We start from the raw sequence: 26,818 nt of genomic DNA, 5'->3' as shown, positions 1-26,818 counted from the left end.
CCAAAAAACCAAGAACAATGCAACACTACAGTGGGAAACCGTAGCTTGCTACATTATAGCCATGGCTCCACAGCAAGCAAAAGAAAAGGATATTCATAAGAAGAAAAAAACAGATTTTACAACGTAATAAAACATCCTAATGCGGATTCCCCCCACCCCCATTTCAGTTTGTGCATTTCACATGCTTCTCTGGGTGTCTGCATTGTCCCGCACATTCTCTCAGCAGTTCAGAATGCAGTCAGTAATGGTGGAAAAGAAGTTGTAAAGTTGAAATGAAAAAAACAAAAAACAAAGCGGCATTCACTCCATTCCTGGATGCTGTGGCTAGCAAGTGTGGTTGAGAGGTTTTGTTTGAATGGAAGTCAAACCTTGCAGGCCACCCTATGGGGGCATTTCTTGCCTAAGCCGAGAGGCGGGTCGATAACTCGTAATAAACTGTACATGTCCTTATAATGTATGCGCCCGCTGCAAGAAGAATACAGGGCAGTTAACAAACACACACATACGCACGGGAAAAAAAACACACGCACACACACTCAGAAAGAAGAGAAAACATTGGGAGGAAGAGCACAAGATTGACAAGAACACAGTGTCTGAAAATACTTTACAGCATGTACAAACTGGCTCATTTTTCTCTACATGCACACACACAGATAATAAACACATCACTGCATGGCACATTCTATTAAATGTGGTCCTTAGGAGCTGCCAAATCCCTTGTCCTTTAGTCGGCCTTTTTCCGCCTCTTCCTCACCCCCTTACTACTGCTGTTCTACCTCTGACTAAATGTGTGCACAGTGTCATTTAGGAACTGCATCAGACCAGTAAAACATGTGTTTGGTAAATGGTTTACTGCTTAATAGCTACTTGTGGTGTGCAGATGCCCTCCCACTAAATATGTGTTCAGTGTAAGCCGTGTGTGTTTGCTTCGTTTCTTCCGTCTCAGTGTCCGTTTTATAGTTGAAAAATAGCACGTTTGGATGCAACGTATACATTACTAGAAACTACTTCTGACACTTTCTCATGCTCAGCGACAATCTGGAACTCCCTCAATAATCTTATCCATCTTTCCTCTCTTGTCTCTTCTCCTCTTCCTTTTCTTTTAGGTCACATTTCCCATGTTTGCAGCAGTCGATAGGACAGTAAGAGGGCGACACAGGCCCTGGAATACAGATGCCGTGAAACTTAGCATGTCTACAGGAGACACTTACAGGGGAGGCTGTGGTTTGGAGTGTAGACAGTGCCACATGAAGTTTTTGGCAGTATTCCAGAAGAGGGAGAAGGTTTGGGAAAGGAGTGGAGGCTATCTCAGGACAGTTTACAGAAAAGGGGGAGGAAGAGGAGGAGGAGGAGGGTGGGGTTGTACGGTGCCACAGAGATAACCAGATGCCTGATGCGGTTATACTCAGATCCGTTACAGCCCCCTTGCAGCTGTTCGGCTAAAACGTTACCTCCTTTTCACTACTTGATGCCGTTCATTTCTGCTTTTACCGTTTAAAATAGATGACGTGTTACAAAGAAAATAAAAAGTTGTATGTGTGTCGATGTGCACCTGAGGGCGTGCACGTCACCACTCACCAAGCAGCAGGATCATACTCGGCCCATATCCTGACATACTCATCCAAATGGTGAGGTCCCAGGATGGAGGAATCCCTGGTCAGGTACTCAAAGTTGTCCATGATGACGGCCACAAACAGATTCAGCATCTAAACACACCAACATCAGTTTAATTATAAGTTCATTTAACTACTGTCCTTTTAGTGTGAAATTGTCCTTTTATTGTGACTTATTGTCCTTTTATTGTGACCTATTGTTCTTGTATTGTCAAATTGTCCTTTTATAGTGGCCTATTGTCCTTTTAGTGTGAAATTGTCCATTTATTGTGACTTATTGTCCATTTATTGTGACTTATTGTCCTTTTATTGTGAAATTGTCCTTTTATAGTGGCCTATTGTCCTTTTGTTGTGACCCATCGTCCTGTGTTTCACTGTTAAGTTTTTTTTTTACCTGCCTATGGACTGCAGATGTAAATTAGAATCATTGCTATAATCTGGCATATTTACATCTATTGCTGCCTAAATAGACGTTCATTAATGTGCACTGTCCCTATCAACTGAATAAATAAACAAAAGCTTGGTTCATTGTTTAAATCCATGATAAAACTACAGTTTCCATGTAGAATCTTTAGCTAATTAACATCACATGCTGGAGGAGGTTACACTGACATTACCACTGAGTTATTTGGTTATTTTTGCAGATTTCAGTTTAAAGTAATTGCACCAGAGTTAGCTAGCAGCTAATGTGCTCTGTTGTCCCCCGGCAGGTACAGAAAAGACCACTGAGCAAGAAAAACACTTCACGAAACAACACAAAAGTCCATCAGTGTGAGATAATAAATCAAATATTTAAAAGCAATAAATAACAGGGATTCATTCAGCCTGCAAACCTGAACGCATGTTCAAAGTTTGTATCGATGGAATTCCACTTTTTAGAGCAGACTGACCCAAAGCTGGCTTTCTGAACTGAGGTACAGAGTTTCCTGCTTCTTACAAAACCCATTTTCAGGCACATAAGCAGTGATATTTGTCTATGTTTTGTGTGACAAGTTGTGGGTGTCTGAATATGAAGCGTGTGCTCACCAGGAACGAACAGAAGAAGATGAAGGAGACAAAGTAGAGGTAGGCGACCTGGCTGCCACACTCTGGCGCCGTGTTCCCTGACATGGGGTCGCAGTCTTTACCGCCCAGACACGCCAGCATGATCTCATGCCACGCCTCTCCTGTTGCACTCCTACAAAGGCACAAAAAACTCCTTTATCATCACTTTTTCTTACGGATATGTATGTTACAGACATACAGGTTCACACTCCGATGTACACTACAGTGCAGCGCAACTTTAACTCCTTTAGAGCAACTTTAGTTCATATGGAGCGACTTTAACTCCTTCAGACCAACTATAGTTCATATGGAGCGACTTTAACTCCTGTAGAGCAACTATAGTTCATATGGAGCGACTTTAACTCCTTTAGAGCAACTTTAGTTCATATGGAGCGACTTTAACTTCTTTAGAGCGACTATAGTTCATATGGAGCGACTTTAACTCCTTTAGAGCGACTATAGTTCATATGGAGCGACTTTAACTCCTTTAGAGCGACTATAGTTCATATGGAGCGACTTTAACTCCTTTAGAGTGACTATAGTTCATATGGAGCGACTTTAACTCCTTTAGAGCAACTTTAGTTCATATGGAGCGACTTTAACTCCTTCAGACCAACTATAGTTCATATGGAGCGACTTTAACTCCTTTAGAACGACTATAGTTCATATGGAGCGACTTTAACTCCTTTAGAGCGACTATAGTTCATATGGAGCGACTTTAACTCCTTTAGAGCGACTATAGTTCATATGGAGCGACTTTAACTCCTTTAGAGCGACTATAGTTCATATGGAGCGACTTTAACTCCTTTAGAACGACTATAGTTCATATGGAGCGACTTTAACTCCTTTAGAGCGACTATAGTTCATATGGAGCGACTTTAACTCCTTTAGAGCGACTATAGTTCATATGGAGCGACTTTAACTCCTTTAGAGCGACTATAGTTCATATGGAGCGACTTTAACTCCTGTAGAGCAACTATAGTTCATATGGAGCGACTTTAACTCCTGTAGAGCGACTATAGTTCATATGGAGCGACTTTAACTCCTTTAGAGCGACTATAGTTCATATGGAGCGACTTTAACTCCTTTAGAGCGACTATAGTTCATATGGAGCGACTTTAACTCCTTTAGAACGACTATAGTTCATATGGAGCGACTTTAACTCCTTTAGAGCGACTATAGTTCATATGGAGCGACTTTAACTCCTTTAGACCAACTATAGTTCATATGGAGCGACTTTAACTCCTTTAGAGCGACTATAGTTCATATGGAGCGACTTTAACTCCTTTAGAGCGACTATAGTTCATATGGAGCGACTTTAACTCCTTTAGAGCAACTATAGTTCATATGGAGCGACTTTAACTCCTGTAGAGCGACTATAGTTCATATGGAGCGACTTTAACTCCTTTAGAGCAACTTTAGTTCATATGGAGCGACTTTAACTCCTTTAGAGCGACTATAGTTCATATGGAGCGACTTTAACTCCTGTAGAGCAACTATAGTTCATATGGAGCGACTTTAACTCCTTTAGAGCAACTATAGTTCATATGGAGCAACTTTAACTTATTAAAAGCAACTTTAACAAATTTTTGAGCGACTTTAACTAATGCAGAGCAACTTCGATATAGAACAACTTCAACTAATAATATCACCTTTAACTAATTTAGAGCAACTTAAACTAATTTTTGAGCAACTTTAACTCCTTTTGAGCAACTTTAACTCATTTAGAGCAACTTTACTATTATTGTGCAACTTCAATATAGAGCAACTTTAACTGCTGTAGAGTAACTTTCACTAATTTTTGAGCAACTTCAACTCATTTTTGAGCAACTTTAGCTAATATAAAGCAACTTTAATTCATGTACACTACTGTTCAAAAGTTTGGGGTCACTTAGAAATGCTTTTGTTTTTGAAAGAAAAGCATTTTTTTCCAATGAAGATACCATTAAATGAATGATAAATCCAGCGTAGACATTGTTAATGTGGTAAATGACTATTGTAGCTGGAAACAGCTGATTTTTAATGGAATATCTCCATAGAGGTACAGAGGAACATTTCCAGCAACCATCACTCCTGTGTTCTAATGCTACATTGTGTTAGCTAATGGTGTTGAAAGGCTCATTGATGATTAGAAAACCCTTGTATATGCAAACACACTCAGCCATAAGCACCTAAAGAGCAGCATCAGAGCCTGTATGAAGGTCCTGAAGTTGTTGTGTTGGTTGATGGCGCTCTCTCCGTCTTCTTCGATCGCAATATTCCCAAACAGCTGTCAAACAAAAACCAGAGTGCAGTTGTTAGTCGGTGACCTTTCATACCCTCTTTGCCACCAAATCATCCAGAGTTTAATTAACACTCTGAAACTTTACGACACGCATGCTGTCGTCGCCGTTTCCATAATCTTCCTCCTCCTCCTCCTCCCATCATGCACCAAATCCTTATGACCATGATCATCATCCTCATTCTCCTCCTCCACCGTGTCCTCCTCATCATAACGATACTATAAAACATATTTAATGCATCCCAAAAGCACTGTAGCAATTTTTAGACCGAAGCCTCTCACCCACCTGCATCCCAATGATGGCGTAGATGAAAAACAGCATGGCAATGAGGAGGCAGACATAAGGCAGCGCCTGAGGAGAAACACATCAATCGTTTGGTATTAATCTGCTTGAAAAGTGCAACATATAAAAGACTGCACCTACGTATACGTACATCCGCTAGTGTGTGTGTGAAGTCTACACATAATTGGAACAATTGGAAGCAAACCTTGAAAGATTGAACGAAGGTCCAGAGCAAGATGCGAATAGTTTCTCCCTGCCTCAGTAGCTTGATGAGACGAGCTGCCCTGAACAGCCTTAGGAAACTTAGGTTGATGAAATTATTCTACAGTACAGCCACGACAAAACCAGACAGGAAGAGAGATGGGGAAGACAGGAAAGTGAAGAAAAAGGGAATACCAGAGGAAGGTGACAGAGTGGGGAGGGTCGGAATACAAGAAAGGGTAGTTAGTTGTACCGCAGTGTGCCAAAATGTTTCCTTAGACAACCAAAATAGAACCAAAAATGAGAGGAAAACAGTCAAACTCAAAGTCAAACTCAACACAAAAGAATCAGGAGCCAAACAAGTCAAAGCAAACCAAACTTAAATCAGCAAGGCTCCGACAAGCTTTTCATGACCAGAAAGTTAGTCAAAAACCAAACAATACAACACAAGGGGAAGGAAATCATCCAGATCTAACTAGTTTCATCCGATTGGGATTTATTAGTAGTAATCGTGGTAGGAGTGGTGAGTAGTTAAGAGTGCAGGGACGTCAGGACCTTTTCTTGGAAACACAACCAAATGCACTAATTCTCTCAAGGCAAAATATGCAAACTATTTTTTTTACCATGAAGCAAGCCCACAGCATGCAGATATGAACTTATACGAGGCAAAGCAGCAAATCTAATGGCAGCTCATGCAACATCCAATAGGATCCACCGCCCGAGTCACGTGACATTCTGTCACATAAGAACAGGGGGTGGTTCAAGGACGAACAGAGGTCATTAAACCTCAGGTGAATTTCACTAGTTTCCCATGTTTTATGTCTCGTCAGCCTGATTAGGTCACGTATAAGGTGTATTTTACAGCTGATTTTGTGGCAATAAATTCATTTTTTCCCTTCTATTTGTTTAATTTAGGGGAAAAAAGCATCATAAACTTATATGGAATCTAACCCTATGATATGTATTCTACTGTTCATCAGTAAAAGACTGCAGGGACGGGCAGCAGCACATGCAGGTTCTACTTACAATACAGCATGTATTACATTTCTCTCTGTGTGTGTGTGTGTGTGTGTGTGTGTGTGTGTGTGTGTGCTGTGGAAATAAAGGCTTCCTGCCAAAGACATGCAAGAGGCAGCATGCATCACTTGCTCTTTCTGCCCCGGGCGAAGCTTTGGACCTACTGGAAACACTCTCCCAGTCACTGTCATATGTGTGGCTGCGTATCTCGTATGTGATGAATCTCAATGGATAGATGTGGATATCTATTCCAGATTACAGAGTCCAATCCTTTACAGCGAGAGCAGTAAAGGATAATATATATATATATATATATATATATATATACATACACATAGATCTGTATAAGGGTCATTCCAGAACTACGTTCCACCCTTCAAATTTACAATAATCCGTGTAGAAAATACTAAAACATGCAGCTGTTTTGTAAATGTTCTTGTCCTGAGACCAAATCTAAAAAAAACTAGGAGAAAAGAAAGTTTGAAAATATTTTAAAATACCAAATAAGTCTGGAGTCGTCCCCCCCCCATTATACATGGAACATGTCCCACAACATGTTAGCAGAACCTGTTGATGACGTTTCTGTCGTTTTGTGTTTTGTTTTTGTCATTTACATCATCCAACAGTTGTCCTAAAGAATAGGTAGAGCAAAGCTATGTCCTCTCTTCTATTTTTCATCTTTTCATCCCATTGTCAGCCTTGATGAATGTCTCACTCTACCTCATATTATCAGGATCAGACTAATTCTTTGGACTGTTTTCCATCAGTCAGTTTGTCCTCTTGGTCAGCAGTAACAGCAGCTAAATATCTAGCTTCTACTGCTGAGAAAAAGATCACATTAGCATGGATTAGCAACCCTGTTACTGTGATTAGAGTAGGGTTGGCAAACAACACAGAAAACATGGAATAAAAATGCTACCATTGATGTGGAAGCTGAGCCAATCAGTACCTATTATTGATGAATATGGTGCAGAAAACTGTAAAAGAGAAGGTTTATTTTTCAAGTATTTTGAAGCCCAAATGTCCTCCAGTTCTGGAATGATCCATGTGTATACGTAAATATATATATTTCTGCAGACACACAGGCACAGTGACTGACAGAGAAGCAACAAGTAAAGATTCAAGCTCACTCAGAGTCGAGGGTTCTGAGTTGTGGGAGTCGAGCACATCATGCACATTTCATCACACTTCGCTGGCATGCAGATAAAACAGATGCAGTAAAACAAGATCTCCAAAAAATTACAAACCATCTACATGTGGATGTTGCAGACATATGGTTTATAGCAGCAAATTTTGGGATTTTTTTGGTTGGTTCGTAGAACAACCAGACAGATTGACCAAGCCAGTAGTCATGGGTGGACACAGAGGATTCATAGTGCATTTTGATTGGACGGAATCACAGCAAGTAGTAGTGGTAGAAGTAGTAGTAGTAGTAGTAGGTGTTGTGGGGAGAGAAGGGGATGGGGCGAAGTAGATTACAGTAGGTCGTCGTTAAGTTTGTGGACGATTTAAAGAAAGCATGTAAAAAGATAAAAACAAGAAAGAAACCAAGAGTCATTACAGAGAAGAATTAATACAGCAGCAGGAGTCTGTCTGCACATGAAGCACAAACATATGGAGCTGATACCAAGAATCAAGACAGCAGAGGGCTGTTGTAACAATCTATGGATTCTAAATAACCAGTTAATCACAAATTATACACAATTTAAGCCTGAGAGAGCTTCAGTCACCGCTGTTTCTTTGTGGGCCACATTATTATCGCTATGCTGCTTTTGAATCTTGGTACAGCAAATACACAAATCTGACTTTATTGGGGGGGTAACCTTTTGAATTGCTTTGAATCAAAGATATCCAAGAGGTTTATATATTTCTCAGATAAAGTTGAATTATTCTATTCTTGTACTTCTGCATGAGTTCAGTCCTCGAGCAACACGAGGTTTAAGGTGTATTCAGACAGAACACTGTCTTCATCTTACAGCGTCCTCACTCCAAACAGCCAGTAGGGCAATTTACAAATAAAAATGATTCTGTATGTTTGATTTTAACTCTCATCTTTGTAAGTTAAAAGAAGATCTATACAGTTCCAGGACAAATGAGGTGTTTTGCTCCTACTGGAATATCTGCACATATTTGACTGGGTAAATTCTAATTTAGTCACACCCTCTCGCATCTCTGTACGAAGACGTGCTGCATCTGGAAACGACATTATGTTCTGTCTGAGCACAACTTGAGAATAATTTCTTATTAACCCTCTGGACCCCAAGGCCCATCAGTGGATCCAAAAGGTGCTCTGTCTTTGAAAAATAACCAAAATTATGTCAAAAAACCCTGCAGATGTATAACAGAGAATCTACCACTGACTTCAGGGACTTTTATTTAGGCTGGACTGCAGGCTGTGTAAGTAAAACATGTATGGTATGCAGAGTCACTATTTTTTCCAGTAGAGGTAACACCTGTGAGTCTACCTGCACAGCCGACGTTTTTTAATTCTCTCAGGTAGCAGTCATGGTTTTGCTTTTTCAATAGAAGCTTTATACTTTATATTACAGCGAAAAATGAGACCAAAAATGCCCAGAAACTGCTTTGGGGTTCAGAGGGTTTAAAGAATGTTTTAAATAACAACACTGTCTTCAATTATATACATATGTCCTCACATGTACAAACCAACAGTTTCATGGCTCTATATTACCTCATTCTGGCATTTCATTTTGCCTTGCACACATCTTTCAGGTGATACAAAACATCAGGCAGAACACGTGACGTAACTGATTGTAAATGCTTAAACTTTGAATAAATGGGTAATTTATGCAGCAAAAATGCATCTCCAGACACAGAATCTGCCACGCTCATCCATCTCTGACTGTGATGCAAAAGAATCTACTCATATATTTTCTTTTTCAGGCATCTCTTGTTTTAATTCTTTGTGTGCAGTCAGATTTTTATACGACCTTCAAGCCTTCAGCTGGAGCTACTCTGAAAAGCCTCCTCTGGCCACTTGAGCTGCAATCTGATCATATGATTGACTATTAGGCTGCTCGGAGAAGCCGTGAACTGACTTACCGCAGAGCATCAGCATGCTTCCTGCCTTCCTGTCAGTGGCTCAGAGCTGGCTAGCTGGATCCCCATCCCACCAACTGGGACAATTATATAAGACTTTCAAGAGATGCTCATGCATGACTGATTAAAGCTCGACTCAGCAGCGGCCTCTAACTCATGCTCTCCCTTCACTCCTCGTCTTGCCTGCTGTATGTTTTATAGACAGGAAATCCAGACACATGCTGGAGCTCACCTAACAAATATTTCAGCTCAACAAACATTGCTAATTCAATATCAAGTCTGTCTGTGAACAGTTTATACACATCTGCACACAGGAAAGCCTCCAATTCTGCTACTTACCCCAAGCTCGGTAACCAGGATGTCAGTGATGCTGCCCAGAACTGTCACACAGTCAAAAATATTCCAGGCATCTTTGAAATAATTCTGTGATCAGGACAAGAGAGAGACGAATGAAGAGAGAGAGGCGAGACAGGGACAGAGGAGACAGAGGAGAATGAAGTGGAAAAGAGATAGTATGAGGTGACAGAGGAACATGGAAGTGGCAGAGAAGCAAAGGAACAGAAGAGATAAATATCGACAGAGAAATGAAACGGGGTGAGGTGAAGAGATGGAGAACAGGTAGAGCACATTGAACAGAAAATGTCAAAATTAAAGTAATATTAAAATGAAAAAGCATAAAAGGCAGATTGAAAGGTAAGGAATAATAAAGAAAAGAGACAGAGAATGTGCGTCAGACAGACAGAGAAGGAAGAACGAGAAAGTGAAAAAAAGAGACATGTCAGTGTCGGACGGGAACAGGGAAGAAATTAGATGAGACAAATGGACCATCAGTGACGGCATGTTGGACGGACGCCAGCAGACAGGCTCGGGACAAATTGTACCGCATCAGAAGACTACAGCGGCCATCAAACATCGCATACTGTATGTTACTGTAGAGCTCAAAGCAACACAATGTCACACAGAAACTTACAGAAATCAGTGATAAAGATCTCATCATATTCAACTGTAATAGTAGAATATAGCATAGAATTATTAAAAATACTTCAGAGCAACTCAAAAGGAAGACAGTGGAACCAAATTGCGATAAGCTCTTCTTCTTGTTTGCTTTCCTACATATTGCCTGTAGCCAAACTGTGCATTAGACCTCAGAAGGGACATGGAGAGAGCAAAGGAGGCGGCTATTAAAATAAACCACCTCAACACACACACACACACACACACACACACACACACACACACACACACACACACACACACACACACACACACACACACACACACACACACACACACACACACACACACACACACCTCCTCTGTTTATGACATGCATGCCGAGTTTGTTCAAGCTCGCTCTCTAAGATTTAAATCCTCTCGTCCTTAATCACCACCCGCTCTCTAATCTCTGCTTCTCTTTTCACCGCCTATATGTCATTCACTCTCATTCTTCTAATTACTGTATTACAGTTCCCTCCTCTGTGCCTTATCTCCTCCCAGCATTCATCCCTAAACTATCTCCTACATCCATTTTTTCTACCTCCTCTGCAGCTCTAATGACTGCACATTTCACTGCTGATTTCTGCCAGTTTTCTTTTGCGTTTTACCTGAAAGCAGCTCATTAGTTTCCCCCCAGTTTCTCATTAAATATGTAAACCATAATGCACAACCAGCAAAGTGTGACAATGTGACAAGGACAACAGAATAGCATTTGCTGAATGTACTGTTTTCCACATCTTGGTCTCTTTCAGCACATTATTTTGGCTATGAGTCATGCAGGCACATTACAACATTCTGTTCTCACACAAAATGGCTCAGCGTAGCTCAGAAACATGACAAAAAATGAGACAACAATGCAACAAAAAGAGATTGAAAAGGACAAAAAATTTGTCAAAACAACAAAAGATTGAAAATGACAAAAATAGACAAGAAAACAACAAAGATTGAAAATGACAAAAATAGACAAAAAACAACAAAAAAGATTGACAATGACAAAAAATTAGACAAAAAAACCCAACAAAATGATTGAAAATGACAAAAAATTAGACAAAAAACAACAACAAAAGATTGAAAATGACAAAAATAGACAAAAAAGAAAAACAAAGTGTGAAAATGACAAAAATAGACAAAAAACAACAAAAAAGATTGACAATGACAAAAAAATCGGTGCAAAACTATTATTTTTTTCATCCTAATAAAATGTTTGCTAGCATTTGAAGGAACTTCAACTTCTCATTTCTATTGTGGCACTAGTGTTTATTGTATGTGAACGCAACGACACCATAATTTATAAAAACTATAGCATCCTCACCACACACACATGCAGACACACACACATGCAGACACACACACACGCAGACACACACACACCCACCCACACACACGCACGCACACCCACACACACACACACACACACACACACACACACACACACACACATGCACTCACCAGTGCTCCAAAGGCGATGATCTTGAGTACACACTCCATGGAGAAGAGGGAGGTAAACACTATGTTCAGGTTGGCTAACACGTCTTCATAGGTATCAGAAGCTCCATCATACTGGAAACCAGACGCAGGAAGAACACACATTCATAACAGTAAACCGGTGTACACACAAAAAGACACACACAGAGACACAATTTATCAAAACAGCAAATGAGTGTTGGCTTGTTTCTAACTGAGGGGACAAAGCTAAAGGTCCAAACACAGACAGATGTGAACTTGGTGTTTTTCCTCTTCATGTCGATGTGTGCATGACTGTTTCTGACTGATTCTTTACCTTCATCATCAGTACAACCGTGTTGAGTGCGATCATCGCCATGATTGTGTACTCAAACGGCGGTGACACCACAAACTCCCACATCCGATACTGAAAGCTCAGCTTGTTCTGAGGCATGTGACGTGTCAGAGGCCTGGCGTTGATGGCAAAGTCTATACAGGCTCTCTGTGAACAGATAAAATCAATCAATCAATAAAGCCCCATGCCATTCAGCGTCTAATCCGATCTTTTGCTCTCTGAATTGTGACTGTTGATGGTTCCATGTGTCTCCATGATGTCAGTCCATCTATCATCTTCATTCTGCCTGCCTTGTCCTGTCTTCACATTCATTTTTTCAGTTGTGATGACATATTCCAAAATCTCTTTCCTTATGATGTGTCCAAAAAATGTTGCTTGCCATTTCCTAATTTTGTTCAATAGCGTATAATTAATGTTTAGTAATTTTAAAACGTCTTCGCTGGTTATTCTGTCCATATCAGATAAACGTAGTGTCTGTAAAACCACATTTCTGCTGCAGGGATTCTGTTTGACATTTTATTATGTTCCCAGATTCACATCCGTACATCAGAACTGGTAGAATTGAACAACAGAGAGTCCTCATATGGATGCTAATTGCTGTTTTCTTATTTGTTGGTATATTTTTTATTGTCGCTGCTCTACATCGCTGCTCTACATCTGATTCTGTTTGATACCTCTCATCTGATGTTATCCATGAACAGAGATATCTGAAATGATGAACCTGCTTCAGTGTTTCTTGGTCTAATTCTATGATACAGGTTGGGATGATAGTTTTTATTTCTGTTTTCTTTTGTTTAAAGACAGACCAATCTCTCTGTGTTAATTATGGATACTACAGTTTGTAAACTTTCTTCACTGTTTGCTATCAGCACTGTGTCGTCTGCATAACGTATGATATTTATGTTATAAATTTATGGATTCTCCCAGTAAGTCTTGTATTTTCCTCATGATGTTTTCACTGTACAGAAGAACAGGTCAGGAGACACATCCTCGTTTTATTGGTTGTTCTTCACCAACGATGAAGATAAAACACGGTTTTAATCTCATCCTGCCTTTTCATTGCCCTCCCAGTACTTTCCATCATTTCCTTTCTCACCTCGTTCTTTTCTAAACTGTAATCCTCCATCATCTTGTCCCCTTGTTCCTGGAAGGTGATGATGATGAGAGCTACGAAGATGTTGACGAAGAAGAAGGGGAAGACCACGAAGTACACCACGTAAAAGATGGACATCTCCATCCGGTATCCTGGGCTCGGGCCCTGATTCTCATAGGTCGCATCCACTGAATGTTTCAGCACCCTGCAGCGGCGGAGACGGAGACGGGTTCAGGGTTAGAGGTCGTCAGGAAGCATGTGCTCTGTTCTGTACATGTTCATGGATACTCACTGCGGCCACCCCTCTCCAGTGGACACGGTGAAGAGGGTGAGAAGGGCCCAAGCCACATTGTCGTAGTGGAAATCGTACTTCTTCCACTCCCGCTTCTGCGCCCTCACTCCGTTATCGCGTTCATACACCAAATATTCGCCTCTGAAATATACAAAACGCGTCATCAACACCACAAATAAAGGGAGGAGTCTATTCTCACATTTATATCTTTTGGGGTTTCTGAGATACTGAAGACATAGAGGCCAAAAAAAAGCACGATAACATTTTCCTGACCTGCAGTCACGCTCAAACTCTTTGGATTCATCGGTACAGAAAAAGAATCGGCCCTTGAAGAGCTGCACCGCCACCACAGCGAAGATGAACATGAAGAGTAAGTAGACAATCAGGATGTTGAGCACATTCTTCAGAGAGTTCACCACACAGTCAAACACAGCCTGAGGACAGAAGAAGACGACAACAGAAGCAGAGGTTCTGGTTACTGTGTGAAAAACTAAATACACTGGATTGAAGTTATTTTGAGTTTGTGTTTTCTGGTCTGAAGTTGGGGCATCACAGGCAAAAATACCTCAGTTTTCAGTTCATGCTGCGAAAACACGTACCTTGAGTTTGGGAAGACGTTTAATAGTCTTCAGAGGTCGTAACACTCTCAGGACCCTCAGAGACTTGATGGTGCTGATATCTTTTCCTTTACTGCTCCCCCTACATGCACACACACCGCAACACAAATACATATATGTACAAAAGCGTCAGTAGGCTCGGAGAAACACGACAGCTTCAGTCCTCTTGATTCCAAAATGGCAGTGGGCGGCCATTTCTTGATGTGCGTCCGAGTTAACTCAAAAAGAGTAACTGCGTCTGGGTTAAATACATAGCAACACATGCAGCATTGCTATCATATTACGCTTTAGCCTCATGTCTAAGTGTGAGGTTAGCATTTTAGCTACATGCTAGAGTTAGGTGGTATTTGACTACTACGGTACATGCTATGGGAACGGCTGATATCATTCCTGTCTGAATGCTATCTCGTTAGCTACGCTTGTTTGATACTTTGCAATGTATTTCAATGCTTTACAGAGATGGCTTAAGCCTTGACTTGCACATGCCCAGCTAATGGTGAAATATATTCATGCTGCATTGAAACCTTGCTTTCCATGCTGCAGTAGTTCTTCTTTAAGCAGCAGTCTGAGTGATGGAGAACTTTATGTTCTATATATACAGAGACATTACAGAGAGAGTTTAGTCGTGGTCTCAGCGCTGCTCCCCATTACAAAAAGTTTTAAAAAATAACTCCACAGACATCAAACGTAGGTCACAATTTGGTAATATCACTGTGTTTAACTGCAGTAAAAAATGAAGTGCCAAACTCTCTCTTTTGATAACTCAACCGGTTCATTTCTAGAAGCTCTAAACTTGGATGAGCTGCTTTCACAGCATTGTTCAGACAGCATGGAATCTTGTCTTGTAGGACTTTTGGCCAAGACAAAGATATTCTACCGAGCATTTCTTGATGAAATGCAAAGCAAAACCTCTTTCTAGGTAAATGTAAGAGTCATTCCAGAGCTGGAGGACATTTTACGTCCCAGCCATCAAATTTCAAATAATCCATGTAGAAAATCCTAAAACATACAGTAGTTGTGTAAATGTTCTTGTCCTGAGACCAAATCTAAAAAACACTAGGAGAAAGAATGTTTGAAGATATTTTAAAAATATCAAATAAGTCTGGACTTCCCCCTAAAATGACATTTTTCTCTCGTCCCACCCCTCTGATGACCAAACTGAATCTCTAATAAAACAGTTAGAATCAAATTTAAATCTAGTTTTTTGTATTATCTTTTTACTATCTTCTTGTGATTGGGGGAATTTTGTTTTTAATCAACATAATATTTTAAATGATAATTATTATACGTGGAACGTGTCCCACAACATGTTAGCAGAACCTGTTGATGATGTTATTGTCATTTTCTGTCTCGTTTGTTTCGTTTTGTGTCTCATTTGTGTCATTTTCTGTCTTCTTTTTGTCATTTCCATCATCCATCAGTGTTCCTATAGTTCTCTTCTATTTTTCATCTTTTCATCACATTGTCAGCCTTGATTGAATGTCTCACTCTACCTCATATTATCAGGATCAGACTAATTCTTTGGACTGTTTTCCATCAGTCAGTTTGTCCTCATGGTCAGCAGTAACAGCAGCTAAATATCTAGCTTCTACTGCTGAGAAAAAGATCACATTAGCATGGATTAGCAACCCTGTTACTGTGATTAGAGTAGGGTTGGCAAACAACACAGAAAACATGGAATAAAAATGCTACCATTGATGTGGAAGCTGAGCCAATCAGTACCTATTATTGATGAATATGGTGCAGAAAACTGGTAGAGAGAAGGTTTATTTTTCAAGTATTTTGAAGCCCAAATGTCCTCCAGTTCTGGAATGATCCATGTATGGGAAAAGGCAAAATCGACGAATTTGAAAAGGTAAAAGTTCACACACGTTTTCAAACTGACTACATTTAATACTAAACTACAGTAGGCACCCGCTGAGAGTCTAAAGAGTCGACTGATGCTAAAAAGGGGCTCTGCCTGCTTGCTTAAATAAATGCAAAACTTCTCAGCATCAAGAAATACTTTACAGTAGTTCTGTTGCTCTAATTTGTTATTTAAAAAAAACTAAAATCCTCACAGCGCAAAGATAATGTTGAGATTAAGTTCAGAGGTCGTCAGAAGCGGTCCTTAGGGGAGACAGCATCTGTGAGTTCAGCTGCATGTGTCATCCAGCTGTTAGACCAGATGGTAGAACGCTGCTGCTTCTGTGTACACGTGCACACTAATGCATGTGTGTGCGACACTGTTTTCTGTTTCGCTGCATTTGTTTGGTCACATCTTCACCAGTCGTCAGCTGATAATAACTTTCCTAATGGATGTTTTTTTAAGCAGTTTCTGTCTTTAATCATATTTTTTCTGTGATAAACCTGCAATTTGCACAAAATATCATTTCCCAGCTGCAGGTTAACGTGAGGTTTAGTTATGCTTGAGTCGGAGCTGTTCCATGGTGAACAATGGAGAAAAGGGAAGAACAGACGAGTACACGTTTCAGCTGTGATGAGGGATGGATGGAGACGACAGAGAGCCAGTGTGGTCAGAAGAAACAGATGCTGAGAGTGCAGAAGGAGAAAATGAGGAGGAAAAGCAAAGAGAACTTTACCCGCCGCCGCTGTTGGTGGATTCCAAACGAAGAGATGAGTAAAGGGGTGAGAGACAGCGAGACAAAGATAGAGAGGAGACAAGAAGACCCGGAGTGGGAGAAGGAGACAGAATGGGACACAGAGAAAGCAGGAAAACATCCATATGAGAGACAGAGAGAGAAGAAAAGAAAGCACAAGGTGCGCTGTTTGTTAGATCAACCCTCTCACCCACACACTACAGGTAACACATGCACCTAAACATGCACTCTCACAGTTCAGACAAACCACAGCATCAGACGACTGCTGCTGGATCTGCAGGCCAGATGTTCTCACCGAACACCACTGGATTTAACAGCGGTAGATCAACTTTTGAAATCTGTAAATTTTCACTCCCTGTGAGGAGGAGCGCCATGAATAATAAATAAATCACTGTGAGTGACAGAAAGATAAACACGCCCTCATTTAAACTCACTTTACAAACATTTCGCCTTTAAAAAAACCCAGTCTGGTGGAATTAAAGCATCTCGGAACATCCAGATATCCCTTTAAGCTAACCAAACTCGATTAGTCATCGCCGCTGGACATGAATCTGACTATAGAAATATGCAGGACGGCGGTAAAAGTGGTCCAAGACACAGCAGCCCTCAGACCAGACTAACTGGATTAAAGGAGCGATAAACATCTCCAATGAGACCACTGATCCTTTCTGGAGTCCTGTTTGATTTCCACCAATTGAATTAAGCCCCTATCTGGATGTGTCTGTTCTGACTGGTTCAGATCTCCGCTGTTAACCCCTACCACAGTCAAATCAGGATTTATTGCTTCAATTGGCTATTCTTTGTTTGTGATTAAATGTTCCAGCTTTTAAAACACTAAACGCCTTAGATCATAATTAACATTTCTGTGGAAACTTCGAGAGAGAAGAAGTGCAGAAACTTACACAACCGACCCACATGTAACACAAATACGTTAGAGGACACAGAGATAAGGACAGATGTACACACACACATTTAGATATAAATATACAGAAATGCAGACAGATTCAACTGAAATAAGGGGGAAGAGTGTTAGTGAAACACACATAGATATAAAGATGATTCAGAGAGAATGACTGGGGTAGAAGCCAGTCTGATAGATGGAGCACCAACACTAGAACCCTGGAGCACCTGCCGTGTTCACCGTGTCTTTATTCAGCTGCTCCAGAATCAGCAAAACAACAAAAGACACAGCAGGGGTTGGTTTTTGTGGAAGTTAGCATAACTATGTGGACTTGGACAGTAAAATGGTTTTAAATGGCTGAAAACATTAGGTTTTGCATTTTCTCTTCCGAGGTGACGTTTTTTTCCATTAATTTTACAGAATTATGATGGAAGAAAAGCACCAAAGGCACCAGTTCATTCACTGATAATATACCTCCACCCAATGCAGCAGTAGAAAATACACAAAACAATGCACAATATTAGAAAACTCCTCAAAAAATTCCTTGAATGCTTTGATTCATGAGCTAAGGATAGATGCCACTTTAGGCAGTGGTGGATTTTTCATTGAGGTAATGGATACTGCTGGACATAGACTTGTTACAAACATCTGATGTGAAGATTTTAGAAACCCACAGTGACTCTACTTCCCTTAGATCCTAAGTTAATGGGATCTTTCTTTTTCATATCAAGAAAAATATATATATTTTTATGGACTTTTTGTGAGGAAGAAGAAGTAACGGAGGTTTTGAACAATGAAAGATTGGGAAAAAAGTAAAGGATAGAGAGAATTGTAATTCTATACTTCAGGGTATTTTGTTTAGGCTATAACTAATAGGATTTACCACAGTGAGGTTAAAGTGAAAAAACTGACTGATCAATCCCTCCAGACCTGCTAAAGGAGCTCTGAAGGGACAGTTAGAGGATACCATGCTGGGAAAAATACAAAGTGGTTGGGTTTGCTTTAGTTAAAACTGAAAGAGCTGAGGCATCCCGAGTATAGAACATCAAATACATTCATGCAATCATTTATTTTTTCAGACCGTCTTCATCGAGTATTTGAAAGATCGTCTCAGTTTCATTTCAGTTCACCGCTGCTGAAATTAGCAAACAAACCTGGATTAATTGCTCTAAAAGGTATCATCCCACTAAACAAAAATCAAATAAAATCCAAAACAGCAGCCCTGCAATAATCATCTTTTTGTATGTTTGAGTTTTTCAAATTGCATAATTTATAAGTATGTAGTTAGTGTGTTTGTATTTGACTGCAATATGTTGAAATTTCTGCAGAAAAGTAGATTTATCGCAGGGCTACAGCACTGGAATGTATTTGATACACACGTGTTCAGGTATTTTATTGTTCCTGGGAATTAAATAAATGGAAAAACTCCAAGAGAGGCTTGGTGCCGTACAGCATGAATGGTAAAAGGAGAAAGCACACAGATCTAAGCTAACAAAACACACTGTTCTGGAGCCATGAAAACACACTGAAGCAAGACGGTTAACGTTTGCTGTATTAAACCCTCAGTTCATAATTAATGCATCACCACACGGTCATAAAGCAACATAAACAACAACAACAAGTCTCTGGACTCAACTATGTGAAGATTCCTGATGAATGATTACAGAAAACTGAAAATGACAAAAACTGCAAATGATAATCGCAACAGAAGACTAAAAATATCAGTGTTTGTGAGAAAACGTCTTACTTCAGTGGTTAACAGGCTCAGGTGTTGGAACTGTTTTCAAATTTAATACCAATTAACGCTGACGTCTACAGAAGCTAAAGTTGCACTCTGTGGCAGATTTGTTTTCAGGGAAATCACAAATGGTCACTTACTTGTTGCAGGATCAACATCACTTGTGAATTCTTTATTTTTAGTTGGTGAAACATCATCAGCCACTGTGCTTGCAGAGATTCTTGCTCTCCACGCGAGCATGCTTCTGCCTGATCTATTATGTCAGCCGTCAGCTTTTTCCACTCGTGTAACTTTAAGGCAAAGCCACAAAAACTACACTTTTGGGTGGCTGTTCCCTGAAAATACATATAGGATTTTGAGAAACATCAAACTGAGTCAAGCACTGAGGTTGCAGCATTGTCATTGTTAGGGTCCGAGCACCAAGGGTGGTTTTTTCGGACGAAAGAAAACACATTTTTGAGGCCCTAGAAATACTCAAAAACATGTGAAAATTTGTGCACATGGCAGGATCTGTGAAAAAATTTGATGTTTTAGGGGAATGGCCCACGTATGTGCCAAAATGGCTCAATAGCACCGTCTGTATGTGTGACTTAGATTTACGAAATTTGGTACACACATGTAACACGTCAAGACGTGCAAAACTGTAACTGACACCCATACCCAGAACACAACAGGAAGTCAGCCATTTTGAATCATGTTCCATATTTTGGATGATTTTGGGTCATTTTTGGACATTTTCAAAAGCTATAAACTCAAACAGGGTAACCCCGAGAGCTCACATTTGGCCAGGATGTACACCAGGCATGGGTCACCAAAGTTATCAAAATGCTCCACAGAAATCTGACGGTATGGAAATGGCGGCTGGCGGAATTTCGACGTTTCGCCATGAAACAGGAAGTGCTGTGTGACTGGTCTGTACATGCTTCAATCTGTCTGAAACTTTACCTGTGTGATCAGAGTCCAGCCCTCATCACACCCATAGGCCGAAATACACTCTCAGTCACAGCGCCACCTGGTGGACATGTTTGGATTCGCTAACCAGGACCAGACCAATGCTGCTTTCAGCTTTAATTAACTTTGATTTCTGTATATCTTTAAAAAAAAAAATACACATTTAATATTGATTGCAGTCCTAAAGCTCTAGTTTACTTTCTATTCTCTCCAACCATGCAAAAGCAAAAAAGTCATGCTTTGTACCCAGCATAGTACTCATTACCTCAGCTCTAACTTAGCTCAGTTCTACAGATATTACTGCATTTCATCCTAACAGTCATGCAGATTGAGTAGGTTTTAAAGTACCTGCATTGTCATGGAGAAGGGTGTGGAGGTTTTGGGAAGCGAGCTCATCATGGGGCCTTTAACTCTAGAACGCCCTGGGCACTAAAGGGTTACAGGTGCAAAGGGTGGTCCTCACCTCTCACAGAGGGAAGAAGCGATGGACAGGAAGAGGATGCCGGGAAACTACCTTATAACATGTAGGGGTTTAAGCAGTTGGTGGAGGGACTCAGAAGGTAGAGGGGCTCAGAAATGAAAGGACTGCAGGAGTTCAGGCCAGTGTGGGAGCATAAGGAAATGACCACAAGTAGAGAACTGGCCATTTGTATTATAAGCTCAGGTAAATTAAAACGTTAAATGGAGGAGGGGGACAGGAGAGAATGGAGAACCGTTGAGAGAGAGATAAAATGTCTGAAAGGACAGAGAGCAGGGAGAGAGAGAGAGAGAGAGAGAAAAAGAGAGGCCAAAAATGAGCCATGGGTGAGTAGAGAAGAACCGGGGAGGCTGTACTCCAAGGTACCAGAGAGGCAGTAGACAGCCAGGAGGGGAGGGGTGAGGAGAGAGGAGAGCAAAGGGGGAGGCAGCAGGGAGACTTACGTGAAGGCGAAGGCCACCAGAGCACCACTAACCACTATAAAGTCAAGGATGTTCCACAAGTCCCGGAAATATGAGCCCTGGTGCAAGACCAACCCCAGATCCACCATCTGGAGGGAGACACAAAACATGGATGAATGATGAGACGCACAGTTTGGTTATAAAAGGTGCAGATGTTTGTTCCTCATCTGGGGTCGGACTGTCGTCACATCTGGAGGAAAACGTCCGTTCTTGATTTCACACATTGCTTTACCTTTATCAGCATCTCAAATGTGAAAACTCCTGTGAAGACGTAGTCGAAATAACGGAGAACCTGCAGAGAGAAAACAGACAGAATGATTGGATGCTGCATCCAGGAAGTGGAAAAGAGCGACGAGACAGATATGTAGGACTGGTTTTCAAATTCAGACATCATCCAATGACGAGTATAAGAATTAAATAAAAAATATAGTAATATAATTGTTCTAATTATTATCATTGTTATTATTATTATTGTTAATTTTACCATTATTGTTGTTATGATTGATAACAATAATTCAGATTCCTTTACTGTCATTGTATGATACAATGGAATTCAAACACTTGTAATAATCATTTACTTTATTTATATTAATAATAATAACAATAATAACAACTATCATTTATTGTTATTATTATTATTTTATTGTTGTTGTTATCATTGATAACAATAATAGTAAGTTTATTTTATTTATATTAATAATGATGATAATAATAATAATAATAATAATAATATATTATTATTATTATTATTATTATTATTATTATTATTATTATTATTATTATTATTATTATTATTATTATTATTATTATTATAAAAATACAAAAATTCTTATTGTGATCAATACAAATAATAATAATAATAATAATAATAATTATTATTATTATTATTATTATTATTTGTATTGATAACAATAAGAATTTTTTATTTTTATTCATAATATCAACAATAATAATAACAACTATGACATTTTATTATTTTTATTTTTATAAATAAAATAAATTATTATTATTGTTATCAATAATACTACTACTACTACTACTACTACTACTACTACTACTAATAATAATAATAGATTTATTTTTTACATTTACTTTAAATGACACTGTAAAAACGCTGCACAGCAAAAACCAGAATATGTGTCACTCTGGATGAGTTTAAAAAACAGTTGTTGAATGATACATAATCCTCCTAAAGGCTTGATTTATCCATTTAATGCCACACTTTACTCATTGACTAGACTGCCCTCTCACACATAGGAGGTCTTCAGTTATGCTAATAAGAAAAAAACAACCTGAATAAAAACAAAGGTGGTAAATATGACGCCCACATGATATTTCTGGCATCGACACATGAATGTGCAGCGACTTCCTTACGTTGTTTCGGGGGGATTCAGGCCAGACGGGGTCTTCAGCTGCCAGGGCAATGCTGCTCATGGCGATAACCAGCAGGATGCACATCTCAAAGTAACGCAGGGTGCAGATGTAGTGACAGGCTCGGCGAAACCTGGGAGCACACAGAGAAGTATGTTTCTCTCTGGTATTAGTGCTATATACTATTAGACTGTAGAATTAGAACTGTAGTGGAGGCTAAACACACCTACAGAGACTTTACACCTGTTAAAGTGCTACAACTAGGCTTCCTCTCTCTCAGTATTGTTGACTAATTCAAGGATTTCTTATTTTTTCTGTCAAGAACACAACCACCGTATTTCTGCAGGACTATATCCTGTTAGCAGGTTATCACAGAGCTGTATAGAAAGCATTTCATTAGAGATTGGTTTTTGAGAATGATACCAGTAAGTCCATCTTTCAACAACAGCTGAGGTAAAGTAGGTCATTCGCACCATTTATTTTACCACCACATCCCTGCCAATAACGTAGTTTACTGTTAAATTTGAGTCACACTTTAATGACTTTGTCCACGTTCCAACCAGAATTTAGCACATAAACCAAAGATAAACACACAAAAAATGAAATGTTGAGCAAATTAATCGGGTACTTGTGTTCGCTTAACATCTTGACGATGTGAAACCTACGGGTTGGTTGTGGACAGGATGAACATGGAGCTAAATGGAGGCATGGGCCTGGGTCCTCCTTCGCCTCCCTTCTCATCGTCATCGTCGTCCTTGTCCTCTTTGGCTGGCAGAGGCTCTGTGTTGGCATTTTTATTAACTGGAAAGAGACAGGTGTGAAAATGAGAGCTTGGTACTTCAGTAAAAAGATAACAAAGGAGAAACATATTCTGTCAGTCCTCACCTTGCAGTATGGCGTTGGTGGAAGGAAAAATTGGCATATCCACAGCTGTGTAGTCAGGGTGAGGCAGCCTGATCACGCTGTTGGCACGGTGATGTCCGACATTCCCATAGCTGTCCAACGTGACCAAACTTCCTTGAGTGCCGCTGTTAGCGAGGTGGAGGGCGGATCCGAAGGCTTGGGCTACAGCGTGATTGGCGATCGGATTGGGGTGACCCTCACCGGGGGGAGTGGAGCCAGAAACCAGCTTGGTGTTCATGAGGTTGTCCATATCCTCGCTGTACTGGCTGTTCTGTCTGGAGAGGGTCTTCTGGATGGGACGTGTGGTGGAGAGGTTCAGGACACTGCAGTCCCTAGAAGAAGAGGAAATGATGGACAGAGAAAAGTGTGACAAGAGAACCAAGGATTAGAAGACATAAGAACATGAATCATATTTACAGCCAATGGACATACTTCCTTCTGTGTTGGCACATCCTCTTCCCTTCACCATCTGTTTGGTTTCCATGGCGACTCCTCCTCGGCCTCCTCTCGCCGCCCTCACCACCTCCACCTCCCTCATGCTCTCCTCCGTCTCCACCTCCATCCACTGCTTTGCTCTTATGTCTCCCTGATTTTCCACCTCCTCCTCCTGTGCCGTCCTCGCTGTCTTCTGTGTTCTTTCGATGCGACCTGGGCTTCCTGTGCTCCGACTGTCCTCCCCCTCGACTGCCGCTCCGAGTGTGGTGATGGCGCCTGGACGGCCTCTCCTCCGAGCCCGGCCCGGGGATCACCGTAGCGTCCAGCCGATGAGAGGCGCGGTGATGGTCGCCTTTACGACTGCGTTTACTCTCCGTGGACTCCCCGCGCTCCAGCGGAGGCCTGGATGGACCCGACCCTCCGCCACCTCCTCCTACCTGGCCGTGGTGCTCGTGGAGGCGGGTCTGCCTGTTGAGCTCGTCAGCAGGGTGGTGCTGGCTGACGCAGAGGTCTGAGTTGTTGGCAGTGGTCTTGTTGGTGTTGTTGTTGCGGTTCTCGTGGGGGTCGACCACTAAGGGTCGATCCAGGTGGGTCTTCATGTCCGGGCGGATGTGGCGTGAGAAGTTCACCTGTGGGGAGAGTGGAGGACAGAGAAACTGTATAGCTAGCTAGATCAAAAATGGGATTTATAGTAACATATGGGAAATTCAAGCAAGCATGTAAATTACCGTTGGCAAATCTACCACCTGTACATAGCTGACTAGACTAAAAACACGCCATCATCAGAGCCTTAACTTGTGTACACTGATATCACAAGTCTAGGGGCCTTTGTTTGCCTTGTCCTTTACATTGTTGTGCTCCTCCCTCCCTGTCCTTGCCTTCCAGCGATCGTCAGGGTCCAGTTCATTATAGAGGGCCTCACGGCTGGACGCCAGAGTCTGTTTCCTCAGCTCCTTGGTGCGCTGCTCCCACACCGACTTATTGATTCCCTTATTGTGGTTTTTCTGCTGCTCCTTACTGCAAGACGAAGCGGGATAAGAGAGCATTGGCGGCGTTAAGGCCTGCTCTGAGACTCGACATTGTGCAAATGTAGTACACATAAAAAAGACATGAGAATGATGAGGTGGAAACCAACACCAAAAATACGTAAAATAGCCAGGACAGAAAGACACACTGGGGGCCACAAACATCTAGAAGGTCATTTGGCTGGACCTATAGATTGGGGCAGCTATCAACAGAATAAGGCTCTGGGTGTCTACACGGCTTGCCAAAGCACAATGCAGGACAGCCCTACTTTGGTAAACCATGTGGGGACACGACATGGAGGATAACATTGAGGCAAGGTCAGAATTTGTTAGAATAATGCATAATCAATCAACCCGAAGCTGAATGGAAATAGAAGCCCAAAGTCCCCACTGAAGCTAAATGGATAGAGCCGTCAAAAACACCCCAAACTGTCAGTGACCACCTCCTTTCTTACCCTCCAGAACTTTAACCAATGATCAACTTTAACTCCCTTTTCTGTCAGGGCCAACAGTCAACCACAGTAAAGCAACAGCCGTACTGCGAGATGCAGGCAACGGAAAAAGTACTCTTAAAAATAAGCCAACACAAAGAACAGCTAAAGAAAGCCAGGAATGTAGTAGAGGAGAAAAGTTTAGAACAAAAGGACAAAGGAAAGGAGGGTGTTCTTAAAACACAAAGGAAAGAAAGCAAGGAATGGTTGTAAAGTCAAGAAACAGAAGGTATTCAGAAATGAATAAACAAATAAATAAATACCAGTCCAGAAAGGGGTCGGTAGCGTTGTGACACTCACTGTGTACTTTGTTGCTGAGGAGGGAAACAGCTGGTGAGTGAGATGGCACGAAAGAACAGAAGAAGGATTTCATTCCAAAATGGGCAAGTTCAAGACAGATTACTACCGGAAACTATTCAAACAAAATGTCCCGAAAAAACGGAATTATTCAAACAAGTAAAACATATTTCTGAAATGCAAAAAACTGAAGAAATCTCAGAAAGACTGTTTTTTTTGTTGCTGCTGTTTTGCCAAAAAAAAGATTCAGCATTTTGGAATGCAATCCTTAACACACAGACACACTGAACACACACTCACCTCTGCAGTTTGTTCCGTCTGAATATTTAACAAGTTTTTTTTGTCTTCTCCTTTTTGTACTCTCACAAAATCCCCTATTTGGATCACTCATTTACTCTGCCTGATCATTTCTTGCATGTTTAATATTATGTACACTACCATTCAAAAGTTTGGAGTCACTTAGAAATGTCCTTATTGTTGAAAGAAAAGCATTTTTTTCAATGAATATACCACTAAATGAATGATAAATCCAGTGTAGACATTGTTAATGTGGTAAATGACTATTGTAGCTGGAAACAGCTGATTTTTAATGGAATATCTCCATAGAGGTACAGAGGAACATTTCCAGCAACCATCACTCCTGTGTTCTAATGCTACATTGTGTTAGCTGATGGTGTTGAAAGGCTCATTGATGATTAGAAAACCCTTGTGCAGTTATGTTAGCACATGGATAAAAGTGGGAGTTTTCATGGAAAACATGAAATTGTCTGGATGACCCCAAACTTTTGAACGGCAGCGTATATCTGCCCTGTTCTCATTGCACTATTCTATTGATTTACTCTTCTTTTATGTCTAAGAAAATACAGTTTTTCCTC

At 40.7% G+C, this 26,818-nt stretch overlaps 1 protein-coding gene across 19 annotated transcripts in view; it reads right to left on the bottom strand.

Moving 5' to 3' along the window:
- cacna1aa (calcium channel, voltage-dependent, P/Q type, alpha 1A subunit, a) overlaps positions 1-26,818 on the bottom strand; it is a 98,872-nt gene that overhangs the window by 24,456 nt on the left and 47,598 nt on the right. For 10 of the 19 annotated variants that reach the window (XM_055005268.1, XM_055005267.1, XM_055005259.1 and 7 more), the window contains exons 19-39: positions 25,910-25,960; positions 24,979-25,147; positions 24,128-24,759; positions 23,678-24,027; positions 23,458-23,593; positions 22,796-22,925; positions 21,654-21,713; positions 21,404-21,510; positions 14,275-14,374; positions 13,949-14,109; positions 13,676-13,816; positions 13,387-13,588; positions 12,273-12,437; positions 11,942-12,052; positions 9,836-9,919; positions 5,427-5,543; positions 5,225-5,290; positions 4,829-4,926; positions 2,640-2,790; positions 1,579-1,706; positions 369-465 (exon numbers count right to left, since the gene is read on the bottom strand). In XM_055005268.1, the coding sequence (XP_054861243.1) occupies positions 369-465; positions 1,579-1,706; positions 2,640-2,790; positions 4,829-4,926; positions 5,225-5,290; positions 5,427-5,543; positions 9,836-9,919; positions 11,942-12,052; positions 12,273-12,437; positions 13,387-13,588; positions 13,676-13,816; positions 13,949-14,109; positions 14,275-14,374; positions 21,404-21,510; positions 21,654-21,713; positions 22,796-22,925; positions 23,458-23,593; positions 23,678-24,027; positions 24,128-24,759; positions 24,979-25,147; positions 25,910-25,960 (3,256 nt within the window). The remainder of the gene's footprint in view (positions 1-368; positions 466-1,578; positions 1,707-2,639; positions 2,791-4,828; positions 4,927-5,224; positions 5,291-5,426; positions 5,544-9,835; positions 9,920-11,941; positions 12,053-12,272; positions 12,438-13,386; positions 13,589-13,675; positions 13,817-13,948; positions 14,110-14,274; positions 14,375-21,403; positions 21,511-21,653; positions 21,714-22,795; positions 22,926-23,457; positions 23,594-23,677; positions 24,028-24,127; positions 24,760-24,978; positions 25,148-25,909; positions 25,961-26,818) is intronic. The other 9 variants (XM_055005253.1, XM_055005254.1, XM_055005258.1 and 6 more) reach the window with 4 other exon arrangements.

This window comes from Amphiprion ocellaris, chromosome 19, assembly GCF_022539595.1.
Source record: "Amphiprion ocellaris isolate individual 3 ecotype Okinawa chromosome 19, ASM2253959v1, whole genome shotgun sequence".
Lineage (NCBI taxonomy): Eukaryota > Metazoa > Chordata > Actinopteri > Pomacentridae > Amphiprion > Amphiprion ocellaris.
Note: the sequence above shows the minus strand (reverse complement) of the source record. Positions and strands in the feature narration are given on the sequence as shown.